The sequence below is a fragment of the Balaenoptera ricei genome, chromosome 20 (assembly GCF_028023285.1).
Source record: "Balaenoptera ricei isolate mBalRic1 chromosome 20, mBalRic1.hap2, whole genome shotgun sequence".
In the NCBI taxonomy this organism is placed as follows: domain Eukaryota; kingdom Metazoa; phylum Chordata; class Mammalia; order Artiodactyla; family Balaenopteridae; genus Balaenoptera; species Balaenoptera ricei.
In genome coordinates this window covers 49,955,740-49,979,837 of record NC_082658.1, presented here as the reverse complement: position 1 = coordinate 49,979,837, position 24,098 = coordinate 49,955,740, and the positions used below count along the sequence as shown (strand labels likewise).

The window sequence follows — 24,098 nt, the reverse complement described above, 5'->3', positions numbered from 1 at the left end:
CTGACCTCTGGTTCCCCCGGAGGAGGCGTTCCTGTCACCTTCCGGAGTCTCCCCGGGCAGCCCTGTAGTCCGGCGGCCCCCACCTGCCCTCACCCCTCCTTAAGATGGTGGGGAGCCGCTTCACCTCGCCGAAGGCGCCCTCCCCACTTGGACCCTGGCGCTGGGGAGGGCCCGGCCGCTCCGGCAGGACCCCCCAGTGAGGGTGCGCCCCAGCAGCGTCGCGATCGAATGACAGCAACTCTCACGGGCCGCGAGGCCGGCGATCCTTCTGCTCCCAGGGGCCCCTTGCTCAGTGGCAGTAGGTGTCCCCCCAGCCATCGGGGGAGAAATGACCCCAGCTGGTAAGTGGCGATGTTGCCAAGGACAATTGGTAGGATGGGAATTTGTCCACTAGACAAGAGTTAAATTCCCCGTGTGCCAAGCTTCTAGGCAGCGTTTTCTGGGGGCGTCCGCACCCAGGGGCCCCTTGCTCAGTGGCAGTAGCGGGGGCGGGGAAAAAGAGCCAGATTAGGCAGTGACCCGCCCTGGGGAAATGTTGACTTTCTGAGACTCTGAGTAGCTGGAGTCGAAGTCACGGTCCACGAATGATGAGCTGTGTGATCTTGAACAAATTACTACATCGGCCCTGCTTACCCTGCAAGGATGTGGCGAGAGATAAAAATTAAAAGCGCTATGCAAGTTTAAGCTAGTAATACAGGTAATATGAGTGTGTCTAGCCCTTATGCACCACAAAGGAAAGAGCCAGGTCACCCTGTGGAACCACTTTTCCTCCAGACACGATGAGATAATTGCAGACAAGGGAAGAGTTGTTTTATCAGTTAAACATGGTAAAACTCCATGATGAAGCGTCCCTGGCCCCAATGAGCTTTTTTTTTTTTTTTTTTTATCAAAATTGTGGTAAAAAAAAGATGGGAGCAATATAATTTCTAACAGTAAAGGAAGGCTTAAAAATATAAATCGGTTACATAATAGAATATTATTGACTCAAAATCATGGTTTTTGAAAATTATTTAATGACATGGGAAAATATGCATAATATATTTCAGAAAGCAAAAATATACAGCATGGTCCCAGTTTACATGTGTGTGTATTTTGTGCCTATAAAAATCATACCTCGCACAGAAACGAAGACCCAACACACCCATAAATAATAAATAAATAAATTTTAAAAAAAAATCATAGCAAGAAATACTACTTTTCTACAGGTGATGGAATGCATTCTTTGCACATTTTCCCAAAATGTCTATGAGCCTGTAGCATTTTTATAATCAGAAATATAAATGCCTTTTTTTTTTAAAGGAAATGATAATTATATCCATCTTTCTTGGATGTTTTTCATTTTTTATATACAGTAAGAAATAATTTATATACAGTAGAATCCACCCATGTCGTTTAGAATGCCGTGAGTTTTAATAAATGCATATAGTCATGTAACCACTATCACAATCAAATCCTAGGACAGTTCCATCATCCCCCCAAATTCTCTCATGCCCCACCTCATCCCCTGGCAACCACTGACCAGATTTCTGTCCCTATAGTTTGACTTTTCCAGAATGTCATATAAATGGGATCATACAATATGTCACCTCTTGAGTCTGGCTTCTTTCACTCAACGTAATACATTTGTATATCATCCATGTCGTTGCATGTATCAGTAGTTTATTTCTTCTTGCTGAGTGGTAATCCACTATATGGATATACCACAGTTTGTTTATCCATTCCCTGGCTGAAGGACATTTGGGTTGTTTCTAGTTTGGGACAATTATGAATAAAACTGCTATAAACGTTCATAGGCAGGTTTTTGTGTGAACATAAGTTTTCATTTCACTTGGGTAAATACGTAAAAGTGGGATTGTTGGGTTGTATAGTAAGTCTGTGTTTATAAGAAACTGGTCAACTGTTTTCCAAAGTGGGCTGTTATCATTTTAGCATTCCTGCCAGCAATGGATGAGCGTTCTGGTTGCTCACAGCGCTTATGTTTAATGATGATAATAATAGCTCACATTTCCTAGCCCTTACTATATGCCAGGCACCATGCTAAGTATACATTGTCTCAATCTACATGGCAGTTCTGAGGTTGGTAGTTATTATCTGCTATTCACAGATGAGGAAATTGGGATGTAGTTAAAAACTAACAAAAACCGTTCCCAAGGTTCCATGTCATCAGGCCTGTCATCAGCCCTAGTCCCCTCATTTTTGTTTTCTCTGCTTCCAAGTGGCCCACAATGTCGTGGAGAGTCATGATACCAGGGTGACCATCTCCAATACAAAGTCATGCTGTCCCATTGCCACTGATTGTCCTTTTACAAGTCCCTTGTCAACTCTCATTGCATTCGCCCTGCAACCCAAACCTTTCCCTATGCTGAAGCTCCCAACTCCATTATCCCCCTTCTCCCTATTTCCAGATAAGATAATAATAATGAATATAAGTTTGAGTTTAAGAGAGTTACATGGTACAAAAGTCTAGGAAGATGAAAGAGCAGAGAGATAGGTGGACATCAGGTGAAGAAAACTGCATTAAGTAGTAACAGGCTAGACTGTTTATGATAAGCAAAAGAGAGAAATATCTTTAATAGAAGGAGGAAGCCTGGAAAGACAGATTATACACTCTTAAGATAAATAAAATACGGAAGTGTACAGATATGAGAAATTTGGGTATGAAAATAGGAGCATGTGGTATTCTCACAAATGAGCTGGGCTTTTTATAAACAAAACAATTTCCTGTTATGGAATAGGGTACAACTGATGATGAAGTCATCATAGAAGACATATTTTCTACCTTGAAATGTCACCAAATGAGGAATAAATTCAGTTTCTAATACTTAAAAAAAAAAAATCTTGGAGACCTTGTCCTTTAATCCTTTAATCGGTAATGGGAAAAAGATGGAGAAGTAAAGGAGAAAGTACTACAGCAGTCTGTAGGGGAGTGTTAGGGTGCATCTCTGAGGATAGCATCAGTATAAAATGGAAAAATAACAGTAACCTTCCAAGGGAGGAATTTTCATAATGTTTCTCTTTGTGCCAAAAAAATTGTAAGCCCATACAGGTAGGCTGGAAATACTAAGTAATTTTAAAACAGACTTTGTTAATGAGATCCAGTGAGATCTCTAAATTTCATGCGCCTCTGTCAATTTACTGCTTTTTTCTAATTCTGTTAAAAGGAGTCTCCAATATCCTATTATATTTGCAACTGGTTTCATTACTTTTGAAGTAGCTGTACTGTAATAAATTGAGTAGACATTGTGCAGAGGATGTTATTTTCTAAGATCGAAACAGTGTCTTTATTACATTAAGAGGGATCTCCATAACGATCCCAGCTATTCCTTCTCCTGAATAGCTGGGCTTTTTATGAAACTTCTCATAAAAAAAAAAAATCACAGAATGTCTGAATTACGTGATCTTTACCCACTAAATGCCAGTAGCATAACCCCTTCCCCCAACATTGTGATAACCAAAAATACCCCCTACAAATTTCCACAATGCCTCCTTATGACCCTCAAGCACAACCACACTTAGATCCTGTTGTCACTATGGGTGGCAAAAGCTCCCAAGCCAACTTATAGTAGAAGCATATAGTTTAATTTCTATATTAAATCTTGTTCAAAATGTCTTTTGGGCGCTTCTTTATGGACTGTTTTAAGTGCATGACTTTTCATGATGACAGTTTCTTTTGTTGTCCTTCATTCCGGAATTTTCTGCACATCCTGGACACCGGCGTCTGTTCTTGACTGACATTCCGATAGTTCTGAATGTTCCCATATCCTAGACACCCAGTTTTGTTTTGATTGGTACTCCGGTTCTCCGTGCATGCCCCCTGATTAAATCTAAAGAGATTATAATCTCCAGCTAGCTTCAGCAGCTCCCCTGTTCCCATCAGTGGTAGCTCAGGCAATCAGTCACGCCTATATGCTTTTATTTTATTTATTTGTTTGTTTTATTTTTATTTTTGGCTGCGTTGGGTCTTCGTTGCTGCGCGTGGGCTTTTCTCTGGTCGCGGCAAGCGGGAGCTACTCTTTGTTGCGGTGCGCAGGCTTCTCACTGCAGTGGCTTCTCTTGTTGCGGAGCACAGGCTCTAGGCTTGTGGGCTTCAGTAGTTGTGGCTCGTGGGCTCTAGAGCGCAGCCTCAGTAGTTGTGGAGCATGGGCTCAGTTGCTCCACGGCATGTGGGATCTTCCCGGACCAGGGCTTGAACCCGTGTCCCCTGCGTTGGCAGGCAGATTCTTAACCACTGCGCCACCAGGGAAGTCCCTCATACATGTTATTTCTTAGTCTTCTCCATAGTTCTTGATGTAGCTGGGACAGTAGGGTGAGAAGCCAAGGTCAGGCGGCTAAGTGCTGGCCTGCTAAGATGACACCGAAGTCTGTTATGTTCAAGTGTTTTTGCTCTTAATGCCTCTCTAACCTACCCGAGCCAGGTCCTGGTACACCATTACGTATAAAAATCAAAGCCATTACTTTCCAACAGCTTATGTGACACTTTCACACTTTAAAAAATGATGACTCCTCAAAAGTATGTTAAATGAATGTCATTTCTTTTTTTTTGTTTTTGGCCATGCTGCACAGCTTGCAGGATCTTAGTTCCACGACCAGGGATTGAGCCCGGGCCCTTGGCAGTGAGAGTGCAGAGTCCTAACCGCTGGACCACCAGGGAAGTCCCTAAATGTCATATTTTTTTAAATATTACCTTTTAATGTAATTTTCAAGGCAGTGTGCTTTATCAAATTTCTAACTATAGTTTTCAAAACCTTCATACACTTGTACAACACAGGAAAATGTAAAAGTCATTCTTAATTCACCTCACCCCACAGACACAAAACCAACACACGCCCATACACACTTCTCTCCCCACACTGTTAGTCTGGTGTTCCCCTTCCAAACCTTTCTTTGCGTGATTATGTAGCAATATACGTACAAGCACATTTATAGTTTTTTTTTTAACTGTAAGTTACATCTCACTGTACTTATTGTTGTGATTTATTCTTTCCCCTTTAAATTTCCAGTATGTTCTGGAGATCTTTCTCTGTATTTTGGTCTCTCTCTCCTTTTAGAGGCTATGTAGCATTCCATAGTTTGATCATACCATAAAATATCTTATGTCAGACGGTCTCCCACTTGACTTACGATAGTTCAATTTACAATTTTTCAACTTTATGATAATGCGAAAGCAATACGCATTCAGTAGAAACCATGCTTCAGATTTCGAATTTTGATCTTTTCCCGGGCTAGCGGTGTGCTGGGTGAATATACTCTCTTGTGATGCTGGGCAGGGGCAGCGAGCTGCAGCCCCCTGTCAGCGGGGCAACTGAGGGTCAACAACTGGTACACTTACCCATTCTGCTTTTCACTTTCAGTACAGTACTCAATAAATTGCATGAGATGTTCACCACTTTATTATAAAATAAGCTTTGTGTTAGATGATTTTGCCCACATGTAGGCTAATGTATGTGTTCTGAGCACTTTTAATTAAGATGGGCTAGGCTCAGCTATGTTGTTCAGTAGGTTGGGTGTATTAAATGCATTTTCAACTTATGATATTTTCAACTTACCATGAGTTTATCAGGACATAACACCACCATAAGCTGAGGAAGATCTGCATTCCACTATTGGATATTTAGATCATTCCTAATTTTTCTTTGCTATTACAAACAATGCTGAATCCTTGCAATACATATTTATACTTCTATCAGCACTGAAAAGTGTCTATAACCCTCATATCTTTATGTACACTGGATATTATCAGTCTTGTAAATATTTACTTGCACATATTCTCTAATTCACAGAAGCTTTATTATTTATTTATTTATTTGGCTGCGCCGGGTCTTAGTTGCGGCACGCGGGATCGTTGTTGCTGCGTGTGGGATCTTTAGTTGCGGAACATGAACTCTTAGTTGCGGCACGTGAACTCTTAGTTGCGGCATGTGGGATCTAGTTCCCTGACGAGGGATAAAACCCAGCCCCCTGCACTGGGAGTGCAGAGTCTTAGCCACTGGACCACCAGGAAAGTCCCACATAAGCTTTAGAAAGAGCTTATGGAGTCCATTAAAAACACGCTGGGATTTTGACTGGAATTGTATTGAATTTAGAGATCAATTTGGGGAAAGTTGACATGTATACAATATTGAATTTTTAGGCCATGCTCTCCATTTATTTAGGTTTTTATGTCTTTCAGTAAAGGTTTGTGGCTTTCTTCATATAGGTCTTGCATATTTCTTGTTAGGTCTAAAACTAGTGATTTTATAAATTACAAAAAAATTGTAAATGGTCCTCTTTTTCTATTACCATTTCTTATTGTTATTTGTTGGCTTATAGAAAAGCCATTTACTTTTGTGTGTCAATTTTGTATCCAGCCACCTTACCTCAACTGTTTTATTCTATATTTCAGTTGATTTTCTTATTTTTTCTTGATAAATTACCATATTGTTTGAAAAATAGTGATAGTTGTTTCTCTCCCTTTTCAATATTAAAATCTTTTTTGAAGTCTAATGTGTGTGCTGCTATATTGGCCAGGACCACAATAGTAGATGTTAAACAGCAGCAGATTGAGTGGACATGGTATTTACTATCTAAACAGGAGAAGAAAACATATAAAGACAAACCGATCAAGCCACTGCATATAAGGACAAACCGATGCAAGCCACTTACTGCATAAGGAAACAATGGATTTATAACACATAAAAGAAGGAAAGAGGCAGACTCTTGACTACCAAGTGCTCCCTGCCCTTCATCTTACACTAATATTATTTAAAACCTTCCAAATCCTTCTAAGACCTCTGCTAGGCAGCTCCATCATGTTACCTGGCAACATGGGAGTTTGCTCTGTCTGCAGAGCAAATGTATTTCAGCCTGGCTCTTACCTCAACAGTTCATTCAGTCTTTAGACTGACCATTCATAGTTCATGAGGTCAGTCACAGACAAGTGTGACACTCAGGTGCCACATAAGCATGCGCTAGGATGCTTGTGGCTGAGGTTCTTTTTTTTTTTTAACATCTTTATTGGAGTATAATTGCTTTACAATGGTGTGTTAGTTTCTGCTTTATAACAAAGTGAATCAGCTATACATATACATATATCCCCATATCTCTTCCCTCTTGCATCTCCCTCTCTCCCACCCTCCCTATCCCACCCCTCTAGGTGGTCATAAAGCACGGAGCTGATCTCCCTGTGCTATGTGGCTGCTTCCCACTAGCTAGCTATTTTACATTTGGTAGTGTATATATGTCCATTCCACTCTCTCACTTTGTCCCAGCTTACCCTTCCCCCTCCCCGTATCCTCAAGTCCATTCTCTAGTAGGTCTGCATCTTTATTCCCATCTTGCCCCTAGGTTCTTCATGACCATTTTTTTTTTTTAGATTCCATATATATGTGTTAGCATACGGTATTTGTTTTTCTCTTTCTGACTTACTTCACTCTGTATGACAGTCTGTAGGTTGATCCACCTCACTACAAATAACTCAGTTTTGTTCCTTTTTATGGCTGAGTAATATTTCATTGCAGCTGTATTTACAATAGCCAGGACATGGAAGCAACCTAAGTGTCCATCAACAGATGAATGGATAAAGAAGATGTGGCACATATATACAATGGGGCTGAGGTTCTTGTTGCTATATATAATGAAGATTCCTTCCCAAAGTATACTTTTAAGTCTCTGTAACTAATCACCTCTCTCTGCATTGTTCTTTTTTTTTTTTAATGAAGTACAGTTAACTTACAATGTGTTAATTTCTTTTTTTTTTTAATTTCTGCCTTACAACAGTGATTCAGTTATACATATATATACATTATTTTTTATATTTTGTTCCATTATGGTTCATCCAGGATATTGAATATAGTTCCTTGTGCTATACAGTAGGACCTTGTTATCCATTCTATATAAAATAGTTTGCCTCTGCTAATCCCAGACTCCCAATCCATCCCTCCCCTAGTCCCCCTCCTCCCTGGCAACCACAAGTCTGTTCTATGTCTGTGAGTCTCTTTTGTAGATAAGTTCATTTGTGTCATATTTTTATTTTATTTATTTATTTTTAGTTTATTTATTTATTTATTTTTGGCTGTGTTGGGTCTTGGTTGCTGCATGTGGGCTTTCTCTAGTCGTGGCGAGTGGGGGCTACTCTTTGTTGCAGTGTGCAGGCTTCTCATTGTGGTGGCTTCTCTTGTTGCAGAGCACGGGCTCTAGGTATGTGGACTTCAGCAGTTGTGGCACATGGGCTCAGTAGTTACGGCTCGTGGGCTCTAGAGCATAGGCTCAGTAGTTGTGGCACATGGGCTTAGTTGCTCTGCAGCATATGGGATCTTCCTGGACCAGGGCTCAAACCTGTGTCCCCTGCATTGGCAGGCAGTTTCTTAACCACTGCACCACCAGGGAAGTCCTGTGTCATATTTTAGATTCCACATATAAGTGATGTTGTGTGGTATTTTCCTTTCTGTTTCTGACTTCACTTAGTATGATAATCTGTACATCCATTCATGTTGCTGCAAATGGCATTATTTCATTCTTTTTTATGACTGAGTAGTATTCCACTGTATATACATACCACATCTTCCTTATCCATTCATCTGTCGATGAACATTTAGGTTGTTTCCGTGCCTTGGCTATTGTGAATAGTGCTGCTGTGAACATAGGGGTGCATGTATCTTTTTGAATGCTAGTTTTCTGCATTGTTCTTAGTTTCCAGCATTTAAGTTTTCACCTACAATCTTGCTGAGCTGTAATTAACTCTTGGCGTTGAGATTGACTGTGCATGGCACAAGACACTACAGACTTAGCTTCACAGGAATGCTTTTCCTTCATTCATTTCTTAAGTACCAAGCGCCTACGTAACTGTAGTTTACTACATAGGTTAATAGAGCTCAGCCTATAAAAAGAAAAAACTAGATACTTAAATAGGAGCTTGGGTTGCTATAGATATTATGATGCCACTTTAAAAACAGAAACTGAGAGTGCTAGTAAGGATGAGAATCTTAATATTTTTAAGGATAAAGTTACCAGAAAGGATGAAGGCATTGTCTATGTTTGTGTGCCAAGGTGTGTCTACGAACAAACCTGCTCTCACCCCAAGAATTCCTTTCAAAACCAGTGAAAACACACTTTGAAAGATAATCTACAATAATTCAAATATCAAATCACTTCTGACTTATTAAAAAATGAGGTTTGTGAAAATCTTAACATTGAAAATGCTTATGATAAGTGAAATATTAATATTCAAAATTAATTTAAAGGGAGTTCCCTGGTGGTGCAGTGGTTAAGAATCCACCTGCCAATGCAGGGGACTCGGGTTTGAGCCCTGGTCCGGGAAGATCCCATATGCCACAGAGCAACTAAGCCCGTGCGCCACAACTACTGAGCCTGCGCTCTAGAGCCTGCAAGCCACGACTACTGAGCCCACGTGCCACAACTACTGAAGCCCACGCGCCTAGAGCCCGTGCTCCACAACAAGAGAAGCCACCGCAATGAGAAGTCTGCTCACCACAACAAAGAGTAGTCCCCGCTCACCGCAACTAGAAAAAGCCCAGGAGCAGTGACGAAGACCTAACACAGCCAAAAGTAAATAAATAAATAAATTTTAAAAATTAATTTAAAGCATGATCTCAATGAAATATATAATAAATGCATATAAAGAAGACTGGGAAGAATTCTACTAAAATGTTAATAATCTGAGAGTAATATCTCTCAGTGGTGGCATTATTTGATTATTATTTTCCATATTGCACAGGTTTTACTTTTTAAAGTATTACTTTTATGACCAAAAAACTAAAAAAAAAGAAAGAAAGAAATCATATGAGTTAAGTAAAGTAAGCAAAATCAACCTTTTATGCAATTACTTATGAGACATGAAGACACTGAAAATTGTTGACCTGATGATTTAGGAAGGCAGATGAATTTGTTCACAGCAATTTGCTCGTTCTAACTCATTTCAAAGATAATTTCCTTAATGGATCAACGTCCTTGAATACTTTTTAAGCTTGTAGGACTCACTCTTTTAGTTAGGTGTAGCCATCTGCAAACAAGCAAATTTTTGCATTTATAGCAAAGGAAATGCGTTTGTGAAAGGACTTTGAAAAAACATAGAGCAATACACAAAGGCAAGCACTATATAATCAGCTCTTTGTGTAAATTATGGTTTTTATTGACAGGGATCATTATCACTGTGTACAAAAGCAAAAACTTTCCTGTGGTGTGCAGCTGTGGCCACTGTTTGCAGAAGCCACGTGCTTGGGTGTGACTGTGCTTCTCGGACTCACAGTTTGCTATTGCAAATAGTCCAGGATAAAACTGAGGAAGCTGCAGTCTGGAAGCTGGCTAAGGCAGGCCTAGGGCATCTTCAACCCAATAGATGTTTATTGAGAAGCTTACCAGCAAGTAACTGTGCTGTGGGGATACCAAGAGAAAGAACAATAATCCCTGGCCTCTGCCCTGCATATAGTTTTTTGTTGTTTTTTTTTTGTCTGCGCCAAGTGTCATGTGGGATCTTAGTTCCTGGTCCAGGGATCGAACCTGTGCCCCCTACAGTGGAAGCGTGGAGTCTTAACCACTGGACCGCCAGGGAAGTCCCTGCCCTGCATATAGTTTACATGTATTTTTGAAAAGATTTCACCTAATTCTCACAGCCACCCTGTGAGTTAGGTAGAGGAACCCCCATTTACAGGGAAGGGTAGGTAGTTTTCTCCATGTCACACAGCTTCTGAGTAGCAGAGCCAAAACGGGCACTCAGGTCCTCTACTCCTAACCCTGGAGCTGAATGCCATGGCTGCCTCCTGGATAGATAGGCCCCACCTGCCCATCAGGAGCATTCAGTCTGGAGGGGAAACACAAATGCAGGTATCAGCGAAAGGTGTTGATCAGGTGTTGTTACTGAGTGCAAAGTACAAGAGAAAAAAAAAGGAAGGCAGCTAACTTCCTCCTGGCCACACTCTGAGTCCTGAGAGCAAGCTGCCTCCTTGAAATGCTGTCTGGCTTTTGCTGATGGTAGCCCAAAAGGAGTGATGTTCCATTAACGGCCATCACTTTCCTTCTCTTTGTCTGCCTCATTTCATCTTTCTCTACGTCTTACAGCCCTTTTCCTCTTGTTCGCTTGTTGTGAATTCCAGTCTCTGGATCCGTATCTCTATGCCTATTTTCCTGTGTTGAAGGCTGTATCTTGGCCTTTTTATTCCCTGTATCTATCTCAGTCTCTTCTGGTGGATCTTCTTTCTGTGCTGTATCTTTCTCTCCATGTCTCTTCCCATCACTTCATTTCTCCTTTTCTCCTTGTTCCTGCTCTGTTTCTGCTTCACCTGTCCCTAATGCAGAAAGGAAGTGAGGTTCTAAACAAAATAATTTTCATTTCAGAAGTGTTTCATTTTCTCTGTTATGACTTTTAAAGTAGATGAGTGGATGGAGACCTCCAAGTTCTCTTTCGGTTCAGATGCTCGATGTGAAGATGTTTCATGTGTGAATCTCAACCTTTTTTCCGATAGATGCAAGGTAGCAGCCCACACATCACATATCTTAATGATATTCACTTGAGTATTCTCAAAGCATTCTACAAGTAAATATGGAATTTTCAATTTAAGGTTGGAGAAACCAGGGAGCAGATGTGGGGAGAGTCGTGTATCTTATCCCCTAATGGTATACAGATTGGGATCTAAAGGAATGGAAGAGATGGGGACCAAAAAACAGGATCATATACCTCAGTGGCAGAAGAAACCACCTAGAAATCCCACCACAGCCCTTCCAAACTGGGAGCTTTATTAATTCCCATTCAAGGGGTGTAACTCTGATTTGGTAAATAAGTCTTAACATCCAGTAACCCAAGCTCACGCCTGAAACCCACAAAGGAAGCATAATCAAAACCTCCTTAAATCCCAACCCTACAGCATGAAGTAGTTGAAATCACCCTGGAACATGAATCAGCAGTCCAGGGTCCTAATTTGAGACTTGCCACTTCGTAGGGTGGCAATTCAGTTTACCATTTGCATCCAAGTTTCCTTATCTATAAAATGAAAACAATATGTTCACCTACCTCACTGGGTTATTTTAAGAACCAAGTGAGATAATATATGTAAAGTGCTTTGAAAAATTATAAAGTTATATATAAATATAAAATGGTGTTAATAGCAGCATCAGAGCCCATAAACTCCACTCCACACATTTATATTTGTGGGTAAACAATTAGGAACAGTGGTTATTAATCAGAAACCACATTGTGAAAAAGAATTATGTACTCTCTCCTTGCTTATCAAGTTTGAAGGCAGAATAGTCATTAAGCACATTGACCTTGAAGGCAGAAAATACTGAATTCAAATCCCAACTCTGCTACCAGCAGTGTGACCTTAGCAATATTTTAGTTGCTTTAGGTCTCATTTTGCAGACACACACTCACTCACACAGAGTGAGGACAACAGATTTTTCGTGAGGAACCAATGAGATAACTCATGCAAAATGTTGGATCCAGTACCTGGCACATAGTAAGTACTCAATAAACATTAGCTTTAAAAAGTATCAAACATTTCTTGAGCGCTTGCAATGTGCCAAGTATAACTTAGGAAACAGAACAAAAAGATTCTGGGGTTTTTTTTTGTTGTTTTTTGGGGGGGTTTTGGCCGCACCAAACGGCATGCAGGATCTTAGTTCCCCAACCAGGGATCGAACCCGGGCCTGGCAGTGAGAGCGCCTAGTCCTAACCACTGGACCGCCAGGGGATTCCCGACATGGTCCTGTTTCAAGGAAAGCGCATACAAATAAAAACCAACGTGCTCACTACTCAAATGCAAAGGCAGTTTAGAAAATGAACTTATAAACCTGCCTGGAGAGACAGGTAAATTGAAACCTTCTTTCAGGAGGGAACATTTGACTCAAGACTTCTGAAGGGTGAGTAGAAGTTTGTGTAAAAAAAAAGCTTGATGCTTTTTGACTTTATCGTTTGCCCACTTGAAAAGCCAGGGCTCACTTTATGCTTGTTGCCCTTCTGGTGATTCAACCTAAACATTTTGGTGACTTCATGAGCATGGTGTTGGAAACTGATTTTACTGGTTATTTTCTATGCATGAAACATCTGTTGTTTTGTTTTCATTTCATAGACTCCTTAAGAGCTGTACAAACGACTTCTTGCATAGGGAGTAGATTGATTCCCATCACTGAAAAGTACTGGCATCCTTGATGCACGTTGCTGATCCCTTTAAGAAGAGAAGGCAGGGAGGACTTGTGACCACTTGTCCCTCTCTGGAAAAGCTGGAGCTGGAGGTGACTGGGATAAAGGGGTAGGGAGTAGAAATTGCAATGCAGAAGGATTTGTTGTTCTGGAGAGAATGGAAGATAGCTGTCCTTTACCCTCATGCAAATGTGAATGTACAGAAAGCTTTTTATTTGCCAGATATCTTGCTACCAAATTTAAGTATCTTTCTTATTTCACCAAGGGTGTTACCGGTGAATTTGGGAGTTAGAGATGTTGCCCTAAGTGGAAGAAATATCAGACTTTTCTTTGGGTTTTCTGCTTCCATAATGTTGCTTCCTAAATCCCTCACCTTAACTACATATACGAAGACGTTAAAAGCTGTGTTTACATCGGCTTCTACACCAGCAACTGCCACGTTAGAGAAATTTAATTGACATTTAAAGAAATAATCTGTTACCTTATAAAAGTCGTAGAATCTTAAGAATTTTGAGCTGGAAGAACCTAAGAGAACTTGTAATTCAGCTTCTTCATTTCACAAATGAGGAAACTGGCCCAGGGAGGCTGAGCCCAGCTGCTCCAAAGTACTCTTATGGGGCTTTGGTTAGCATTTTGCATGATGGTGATTTGAAGAGATGCACAGTACCTTTCAATTGCTGTAGACATAAATGAATTGTCTTTCCCCTCACATCTGTAAGCTGAGGAAGATACAGACCAAAGTAAAACTCTGGCAAGTCCCAAGAGAAGAGAAGCCAGTAATACTGAAGTTACTGTGTTGGTGCCATGTGACTGGTGCTGAGTGAAAATGATTCGATTCCGCCCACCCAAGTTCAGGGCATTTGGCCCGAGAACTTTGAAGTAAGGACGACGCTGTCAACAACAACAACGAAACAGTCACCAAGATGGGACAGCATCTTGACCCAAAGCCTAGAGACAGTACTGCAGTACCACGGAAAGTCTGCAGCCGTGAGATTCCACCTCGATGTGTGGCTGGAGAGAGGAACTGCTGGATCGATGCTCCTCTGGAGAAATTTCGGCGGTTGGCAGGACGTGGAAAAGCCATCTCTGGCCGGCAGAAAGACCATTTCCTTAAGCCTCCCACTTGGAAGCGAGAGTGCTTCATAGATAAGTCAGGCGGGCAGACGGCCTCAAGTCCACCCGCCCTCTCCTTCCTTCGCCGGGAGAGACGCCCACCGCCCTGTTTGCGCCGGGCCACGCCCCTGCCCCGCGGGCTCACCCCACCCTACTAGTCGGGGGTCTAGACCCGCAGCCTTTTCCTACCTGGCCCCCTCAGGGCCTCGCCCACCCGCCCGCCTCGCCCGGTGGGCAGGTGCGGGGCAGTTCGTCAGCCAGGCGGGTCCCCGAGGGAGGGGGAGGCGTCCGCGGTGACGGAACAGAAGCCCCGAGAGCCTCGGCGCTTCCTCCACGGCCTCGGCCCGGCGGCGGCCACTCGCGCGCCGCTGGTCGGAGGCGCAGCGTCCGCTCACTCGCGGCCCGGCGGGCAGCAACTCCCGCTGCCGCCTACTCGCCGGCCGGGAAACCAGGAGAAGCCTCGGGGCCCAGGGGCGGTGGCGGCGAGACCCCGCCCCGCCCGGCCGGCCCGCTCCTATCGCGGTCCGCGGCCTGGTCACGCGGGGAGTGGCGCCGCGGGCTCGGGACTAGCGCCCGGCGGCTGCCGGAGTCGCGGCGGGCCGGGGCCGGGGCCTGGGCGGGGGGCGGAGGGTAGAAATAGGGGCGGGCGGGCCGCGTCAGTCCCGGAGCCGCGCGCGCGGAGCCGACCGAGCCACGCCGAGGGCGCCAAGCTAGGCGGCCGAGCCCGAGCACCCATGCTGCTGCCGCTGGCCTGGGGCTCGCTCTTCTTCCCGGGGCTCTTCGTGCTCTGCACCTGGGGGCTGCGGCGCGCGCGGCCCGCCTGGACCCACAACGACTGCGTGCTGATCAGCACCAGGTACGGGGCGAGGCCGCGCCGCCGCCCGGCCACGCGCCCCGGCTGCGCCCGCCCAACGCCGAGCTCAGGGCGGAAAAGGGGGGCGACAGGAAGCGAGGGGGCCGCCTCCCGGGTCCTCGCCCAGTCCACGGCGCGGGCCGGAGCGCTCCGAGGACCCTGTGCAGCCTTCCCCCGGAGAGAGGGAGGCGGAGGAGGGTGGAGCGGGAGCAGGCTGGAGGGTGGGGGCTGCCCACGCTGATGAGGACCGGGAGGGACGTCTCCCCGCTGCTGACATCTGCCAGCTGCTTTGGGAGTCGGGAGCGCGGCGGCGGCCCTACCGTTTTCCTCGGCGCCCTGGCGGCCTGGGGAAGTCAGGTTGAAGAGTTCTGGCTTCATGCTGTCCATGGGACTGGACTGAGCACGCTTCCCGGCCCCGCTCCCCCCTTTTCTCTTTTCTGTCGTACGTTAGGCTGGTTTCTTCAGTGCAGGCTGTGTTGGCCACCGGGTCTGGGATCATCATCATCCGCTCCTGTAGCCACGTGATCACCGACAGGTAACATCCAATGCCAGGTGAAAGCTACACAGATCACGGCGCTGAACTTTTTCGAAGCTTCCGCATTTGAGTGGCTCACAGGTCCTAGTTCTTTATCAGCATGTGCCGTCAGGCAGCTGATTAATGGGTGAAACTTGGGCACCATACCTAGTTCCCTCCACCTCTCCTCACCTCCTTCAGCATCGCCAGCTTAGGACAAAGTAAACTGAAGAAATGCTAGGGCATGACAGAGCCTGAGTCTGATTTAAGGTGGCGTGTTAGAGGACAGTGTGGTCCAACGATCCAAGTTCTTTATGCGATAGATAAATGTGAAAATTATTCAGAAGTGGAAGTATGGCTTTTGGTTCTTTTAAATGATCTCCCTGGGGTTCTGCTGTGGAGCATTCATTGGCCAAGATAGGATGTGTGGTTAGCAGAGCCCTGCTATGGAAAGGAACAAATCCACCACCCCTTTCCTTACAAATACTGCTCTTGTCTTTCCTCTGAAAGATGAAGGTGATGAAGAGTTTGCTGGAGCTTTCAGGAAACTGACTCGAATGGGTGTGAAAGTTCAGTCCACAGGCAGGACAGGAAATGTGCATTCAGTGAAACAAATCATAGCGACCAGGCTGGTCTACTTTGTATAGTATTTAGACCTGGGTAACAGTGGTGTGCCCCCCACCCCCTTTTAAAGCCATCCTTTTCACCTGTCTTCCTAGAATCACCCTTTCCTCCTCACAGTTAAGTTGAAGAGCAATTGTCATATGTGCAGGGAAAGTTAATAGCCTTTCCTGATCCCTTTCTCATGTTGACTCTATTAAGTGTCCTGGTTTTCACCTGTTGGGAATGGAATGGGAGGGGAGCCTGAGAGGGGCATCTATCTCACTGTGGCCTGCAAATTTAGTGCCTGGCTCTTATTTGGGATTAACCCTGTCATCACGATTTTCGTGCTTTTCTTTTGCCTTTTTTTTTTTTTTTTTTTAGAGAAAACCAGTTATTGGCGATGAATTGTAGATGCTGAGAGAAGATAGGTCAAGTGACTTTGATTGCATACACCAAAGACTAACAGCATTTTCTCAGCTGGGTTCAATTTTTATTTTAATTGAGCATTTTCTGATGGTGCAGCAAGCTCCCTCACTGACCCCAGTTTGTCAGGTCAAACTTGAAGCCTGCCTCCTTTGCAGAGATTAAGCTAAGACAAATGCAGCCCCACGGCACTTGAGGGCAAACAGCAGGCAGCTGCTACACATTTCAGGAAGAGATGTGCACACAATTAACTTTCAATTCTGTAGCATGGTTGTGTTCTCCCCTCAGAAGCCATGTGTCTTAGTGGCTTGAGCATGGTAGCAAATCTAAGTTTGGCTTTTAGGGTCCTCCTTTTGTATATCTTTATGCCTTAGATTCATCCTCTGCTTGCAAAATAGAGACAGACACCACCTTCTGTGCCCTCAACTTACATGGATGCACAAGGATGCTCTAAAGGCACCTAATCATCTGAAAAAAAAAAAAAAAAAAAAGCTTTTTGGGGTTTATAGTCTGTACATCCAAATATTTTTCTATTCTATGTCTTTTAATTTTAGGCCTTCATATAGAATGTCTGTAGGTAGGAGGGGGTGTCTATGAATCTTCCCAAACTATCTGCAGGGTGTGGTGCGGGGCCAGGGGTATCATCAGCTCCTTAAAGAGACCCAGATCTGTACAAGGGCTCAGAGTCACACAGCTCTAGGCAATTTCTCAATGTAAGCGCTTCCTTTTTTTTTTTTTTTGGCCACACCGCTGTCTTGCGGGATCTTAGCACTTACATTTAAGTAAGTGCTGATACTTTTTACATTTAAAAGGACTCTCAATGGGAACTGAGAGGAACCTGGCGGTCCAGTGGTTAGGACTCCGCTCTGACTGCTGAGGACCTGGGTTCAATCCCTGGTCTGGGAACTAAGATCCCACAAGCTGCGTGGTGTGGCCAAAAATAATAATAATAATAAAAGTACTCTCATACTTTTAACTTTCTAATCTTCACAATAACTTTGTCAGGAAAGTAAGACAAGGATTCTTCATTTTATAAAAAAAGTTAAGGTCCAGGCTAGTGCTAGCTAAGATTATAATCCAGATCGCTTGCTGGTAAGTCTTCAGGGAATTCAACTAACAGCCACAATTTCGCATCTTATTGAATTGGTACTGTGTGCAAAATTTTAAAACCCTAGGCTCCACTCAAGGGGAGAGGTCAGTTATATTTCAGATGAGTTTTTATAAATTTATTTATTTATTCATTTATTTAATTTTCGGCTGCATTGGGTCTTCGCTGCTGCACGCGGGCTTTCTCTAGTTGCAGTGAGCGGGGGCTACTCTTTGTTGCGGGGCGCAGGCTTCTCATTGTGGTGGCTTCTCTCGTTGCAGAGCACAGGCTCTAGGCACGCGGGCTTCAGCAGTTGTGGCACACGGGCTTCAGTAGTTGTGGCACGTGGGCTCTAGAGCACAGGCTCAGCAGTTGTGGCGCACGGGCCTAGTTGCTCCGCGGCATGTGGGATCTTCCCGGACCAGGGCTCGAACCCGTGTCCCCTGCATTGGCAGGCGGATTCTTAACCACTGCGCCACCAGGGAAGCCCCAGATGAGTTTTTAATAGCTCTTCATAGTTGTTTTACTTTGGAATTGCTTCAAGAAAGCGATGGAGACCACAGATGGGCAGTAGAATAAATATTGCATCTTTTTGCCTCATTGGAACTTGGCTAATTAATTTACCTGAATGTATATTAAGTTTGCCATTACTTGTTTGCCTATTTCACTGCTTACTCATGATTTAGTTTTGCTGTGGTAAGTGTGGAATCATTCAGGAACAGAAATGTGAATGGCACTCTATATTCCCAATGTTGCAGTTCAGTGGACTGGCTCCTTAGGTTAAATGAAGAAAAGGTTAAAAATACAGATTTGAGGTCCTGGGCACACCATGTGTAGTCTCTGAGGCGTGGAGCCCTTTATAAGCACTGCAGGCGATTCTGATGTTCAGGTAGTTTGAGAACCATAAAACTAAATGGTTTCTTCTACCTAACACATGGGCGCTTGATAAAACTTTGCTGACTTAGTCTAATCCTTCCCAGGATAGTACATAATTTCAATTTAGATTTTTTTTTTTCATGTATATTTTCTGTAGAGTGACTATTTGGGGAACAAAATTTTGGAAATTGTAGAGACTTCCCTTCTAATCTGCTCTGGGACAGTGATAAACTATCATTTTGACTCAGCAAATATTGATTCAACCCCTTTGGACAAGTAAATGGGAACATTGTCTTTTGTCTTAGCTTCTCTTTTGGTATCTATTTACTGTAAGGTAGTCCTTGAGCTCTGGGCTCGTTTCCAGAGATATTTTTCTTAATGAGTGAAACTGGGTTTAGCCATAGTATTGTAGAGAAAGTGGCCAGGGTTACTTCCTGGAAACTCCCTAGAGTGGGGTTGCAAACAGATGCAAGAGTAGTGTCCCAACTATTGAGCAACTGAGTAGGTTAAACTGGAAATACTGGGTTTGGGATTTGGGTCACTTTCCAAACCTGTTTCTTGGTGGGTCTGTTGAATCACTGGTAGAGATATCTGTATCAAAGTCAGCTTATATCACAAAGTACCAGAAAATCCATTACAAATGAGTAGCTAAACCAGGCAAATAGTGACGGCAAGTCACTGAAACACATGGTGCTGAGTGAATCCTTGCTTTCTACCTTTGACACTTATGAGTTTGCCCTGTAATTTAGAGAAAGTTGTTCACTCTCCTTGTCAGCTTCAGCATGTTCATTGTAAAGTATCTGGAGTAAAAACAGCTGATGAAGTACAAAGCTGATGCAGATGTGTTTAAGAAGAGGCTGGCTGTGAGCCTTCATAACTGATATCCATAATTACTTCTTGGACCACCCATATGCTTTCTTTCAGGCACTGGCTTGCCCGAGAGTATGTCTGGTTTTTGATTCCATACATGATCTATGACTCCTACGCCATGTACCTCTGTGAATGGTACCGAACCGGGGACCAGAGCAGCAAACATACCCTCACCATTTTTCGAAACTTCCTCAGTAAAAACCGCCTCATGATCACGCACCACGCAGTTATTCTGTTTGTCCTTGTGCCGGTCGCACAGGTAATGGCCCCCCAGGACAGGCACCAGTAGGTTCAGCCACTCGTTTCTCCTGTTGAACTGGGTGTCTCAACCGTCCGACTGCCCCCTTTTCTTCCCCTTTCCTGCTGCCCCCACTGCCCTCCTGCCAGCTGCTGCCACAGTATAGAAAGGAATTAAATCTGAAATGTCTGCGATCCTCTTTACTGGCAATCCCCCAGCCCTCTGTGATACCCGAGCATTTGGCAAAGGTTCTGCCTTTAGTTCATACAATATAAAACCAATATATAATACAAAACAACATAAAAATTGTTTTAAAGAAATGAGAGTAGCTCTATCAACTGGTTATTTGCTCTGATAGTGCCCAGAGCGGGCTGTTTGCATTATTCTGATGTCACAAAAGCACAGACTCTCAAAGCAAACAGCCTCATAATTTCTCCCCAGATCCATTTTTCCCCATTAAAAAAACTCACCCAACAAGGAAGAGAAATGGGAATGCAGAGGGGAGACTAGTAATTCCCAAGTGCCTACCAGGTGACAGGTGCTTGATTTAAAAACTTGTAGCTTGGGGACTTCCCTGGGGGTCCAGTGGTTAGGACTTCACCTTCCAACGCAGGGGGTGCGGGTTCGATCCCTGGTCGGGGAGCTAAGATCCCACATGCTTCACGGCCAAAAAACCAAAACATAAAACAGAAGCAATATTGTGACAAATTCAATAAAGACTTTAAAAATGGTCTACGTCAAAAAAAAAAAATCTTAAAAAAAAATTTGTTGCTTTCTAATAATGATTAGAAATTTTTAGAAATAATTAGAAATGATAATTAGAAATTATTAGCCCTATACCATAGATGAAGAAACTGGGGCTCTATGAGTTTACGTACCTCACTCGGTGGTACTAAGAGACAGAACTGCTATCCCAATACTGCTTGCTTGCTTTCTTTTTTTGGCCGCGCCTCGTGGCTTGTGGGATCTTAGTTCCCCAGCCAGGGATAGAAGCTGGGCCACAGCAGCGAAAAGTGCCGAGTCCCAACCACTCGGCCGCCGGGGAGTTCCCTGTACTGCTTTCTTGAAAGGATAAAAGGCGAGGTAGAGTGCATGACATTCTTTAATAAGTCTCTCTTGATTGTGTTGGGACCCTAACATCAGGCATGGGGCCTGGTGCATATTTCGTGGAACTGAACTGGCTTAAGTGCCCTTGGCATGACTAAGTTGGATACCCAAAAGTGGGCTGCAGAGTTCCTTTTGGCTGACGCTGAAATTCTAGAGAAAGCTCAGTGTGTGATGCAGGTGCCTCTGGACCACGAGGATTCCAAGCGCCCCTGCTATGTGAACAGTGTGAACTGGTCTGCACTGGCCCGTTGAGCACTTCCATTTCCCTGCATGTTGTTGCTCAGGGTTACCCTTTTCAATAGCCCTAGTTAGAACTTTCCTTCCGGTGGTTCCTTAACCTCCATTACTTATTTCCCTTTTTCCTCTTTTCCTCTGCAGAGGCTTAGGGGAGAGCTTGGGGACTTCTTTGTTGGCTGCATCTTCATGGCAGAACTGAGTACTCCGTTTGTGTCGCTGGGCAGAGTTCTGATTCAGGCACGTATGAAAGGAGTGGCAGAAAGAGTGCCGAGGGAACAGACTCTGCTTCTCCTTGGCAGATTAGGAGGGTTTGGAGAAACTCCTTTAGTGCTACCAATAGTGGGGTAGGAGACCCTTGAACAGACTTAAAGGTCAGTTGGTCTTTCGAGCCAGTGGGATTGAAAAATTGTACATTTGATTCAAATTTGATCCAGTTCTTCATATATATTTTTCCTGGCCACTGAGTTTCTCTAACCCACCATTCCTGTGCTCCTGTCAGCTGGGTGGCTTAGATCAAATTTCACATCACTGTTGGAAACAATGTGAGGCTCTATGCATCTACAAATACGGCAGTGCTCAATCATCTTTTCTACAAGTGTCGGAAGAGGAGACGCTTGGCCTGTCCGTTGTGGGACTCAGGCTAGTCATTCCCTGAAAGTGACCCTGTGTTCTCCTTCCCTCTTTTGCAGCTAAAGCAGCAGCACACCCTGCTGTACAAGGTGAACGGAATCCTCACGCTGACCACCTTCTTCTTATGTCGGATCCTCCTTTTCCCCTTCATGTACTGGTCCTATGGCCAGCAGCAGGGACTGAGCCTGCCCCAAGTGCCGTTCCACATTCCTTTCTACTGCAATGTGGCCAACGCCTTCCTCATCGCTCCCCAGATCTACTGGTTCTCTCTGCTGTGCAAGAAGGCAGCCCGGCTCTTTGATGCTCCCCCAGCCAAAAAGGATGGTTAATTGCTCCATGAGTCAGGCAGTGAGGGCGCCTCCTCCACTCAGTATTCCCGTGGACCAAACTGCCGATTGTGCCCTGGGTGGCCTCAGCCTTTTGGGTATTGATAAGCAGAGGGATTTGAGTTTTTCTAAAGAATATTCCTATCAATCACCTCCCGCTTCTAACCTGCCCCTTTTGCAAAAGCACTTTTTTCTTAGTAACAACTATTGGATCCCCTCAGACCTCCACTGGCAGCAAGGTGGTTTTAATGCGAAGCCCAAGGATCCTTCCCTGGGTCTTATCTCAAGGGCTCTGGAGGTAGAAGCACGGGGTGTGGAGATAGGTGGACCAAGGAGATAAGGAGCTGGGCACCTGCCTGCTCTTCGTATTGGCGGCTCCCCACCTTTCCAGCCACTCAGGGAGTGTCCACACATACTGGGCCAGCAGAAGCAAGTGATGACTTGGTTCTTTTCTTGTGATGTTGGCCTGGGAAAATCGTTGTGGGTAGGTAGTTTTTTTATTGTTTACTAGATAACCTGTTGGTCCTTTGCCTCATCCTTTCATCCATGTGCCAACATTGAATTCTCCTGTCTACCGACGTCTGGTCAGAAGTCTCACTGGCGGGGTGGGGTAGGTGGCAGGGACGGGAACCTGAAGCACCTGAGTAGGTAGGAAGGCCAACAGGTCAGCACCTCTGCAGGCTGGCTTGGCTAGACCAGTGTCAAACTTGTGAGCTTGCTGTCAACAGTCACAGATACTATTCCCTTTTTAGCATGTCCCTCAAGCCCAGCTTTCCCCATATCCACACACACAGGATGCTCTTATTAAAAACTATAGGGGTAAAGTGAAATGACGGCTACCGAGCTATTCTCTGGGTAACCCCACTCCCTGACACTGTCCTTTTCCTATGAAGCAGAACGGACTGCTGTATTCGAAACCATGAGATGTCTCATCTAGACTGCCTCCTGATAAGCCAGAGCTTGTGGTCCAAAGTCTGTTCCTATCTGACTTAACTGCCATTTAGCCACAGAAGGCTGGAGAGCAAGAGTGCAAGTCAGCCCTGGCCAAATTACGTTCTGTGGACTGACTCCTTCACCCACCATTGACAAATAGGATCCTCTGGTGCCAACACTAATTGTTCCTGAACGACAAGGATGGGTTTTAGAAACTGCTACCATGAAGTTTTTTCCCAAGCAGTAGTGAAAAACTAGATTTTTAAAAGTGCCTTTTAATTCACTGTTGTCTGTGAACTTTTAAAGTACTGAGTGTGTAACAGTGTCTCAAATTTTGACTATTTCAGTCTTTAATGGGTGCCATTTAAAAAACAAAATGCTGTTAATTTTTTTTTTTTTTTTTTACCGTTTTGTTTACTATCAGTATATCTTTATAAATCACCCCTGTGGTGACTAAATTGCACTAATATTTTTGAACTTATTCTCATTTGTGAAATATATCCATGCCGACTTCTGGTAAGACCTGTCCTGTGACGAACTTGAATGGCTGCTGTGTGCCATTGTTTCTGTTCTGTGTTCTTCTCCGTGTAACTGGCAGAGGTGGGCTGTTGCAGGGGAAGGGGGTGTGTGAATGCGTTCAGCCTCCAGCAGAGCCTAGCTCATACCTCACTCTAACATGTTTCTGTAATTCACGGTGCCAAGAGTACACTGCAGAGTTCTAGAGTTCTAGCCCAGCGGTCACGTAACTTTAGGCCCTTTCTTCTCTTCCCAGGTGAATCCCAACTAGGAGTCAGGAGGCTGGAAACCCAATTGTAGGCCGCAGACAGAGCCAGCCCACTTTAGGTGGCGGGGAGGGAACTTGAATACTGCCTTACTGTGATGGGGGGTATGGAGCTGTCCTTCCTTGCCTCCCAATTAAACACTTCACTAACGAGTCCTCATGGTTCTGGAATATATCCTGGGCACGCATTTGCACACACCATTCCCTGCTCCCACATGTTCTTCAAAACGGTGACAACCGGGACTTCCCTGGTGGTGCGGTGGTTAAGACGCCATGCTCCCAGTGCAGGGGGCCCGGGTTCGATCCCTGGCCAGGGATCTAGATCCCACATGCATGTCACAACTGAGTTCGCATGCCGCAACTAAAACAGCCGGCGAG

The 24,098-nt window shown here is 44.4% G+C and overlaps 1 protein-coding gene across 3 annotated transcripts; it reads left to right on the top strand.

The window, feature by feature from the left end:
- The first annotated feature begins 5 nt into the window (after nucleotides 1-5).
- Nucleotides 6-23,874, top strand: TLCD3A (TLC domain containing 3A). Of its 3 annotated transcripts, XM_059907710.1 has the most exons (5): nucleotides 14,881-15,098; nucleotides 15,547-15,630; nucleotides 19,523-19,727; nucleotides 21,192-21,287; nucleotides 21,740-23,874. In XM_059907710.1, exons 1-5 carry the CDS (start codon nucleotides 14,977-14,979, stop codon nucleotides 22,007-22,009), a joined length of 777 nt encoding a protein of 258 aa, XP_059763693.1. In that variant the 5' UTR covers nucleotides 14,881-14,976; the 3' UTR covers nucleotides 22,010-23,874. The 3 variants fall into 3 exon arrangements, with proteins under 3 accessions (XP_059763694.1, XP_059763693.1, XP_059763695.1); XM_059907711.1 differs by lacking the exons at nucleotides 14,881-15,098; nucleotides 15,547-15,630 and adding an exon at nucleotides 6-341; XM_059907712.1 differs by lacking the exon at nucleotides 19,523-19,727 and having other exon boundaries at nucleotides 21,740-21,826.
- Nucleotides 23,875-24,098: the final 224 nt, after the last annotated feature.

Coding starts and splice junctions, on each gene's coding strand:
- TLCD3A (XM_059907710.1), top strand. CDS start 14,977: ATGCTGCTGCCGCTGGCCTGGGGCTCGCTCTTCTTCCCGGGGCTCTTC. Junction 19,728..21,191: donor TCCTTGTGCCGGTCGCACAG/GTAATGGCCCCC, acceptor TTTCCTCTGCAG/AGGCTTAGGGGAGAGCTTGG. Junction 21,288..21,739: donor TGGGCAGAGTTCTGATTCAG/GCACGTATGAAA, acceptor CCTCTTTTGCAG/CTAAAGCAGCAGCACACCCT.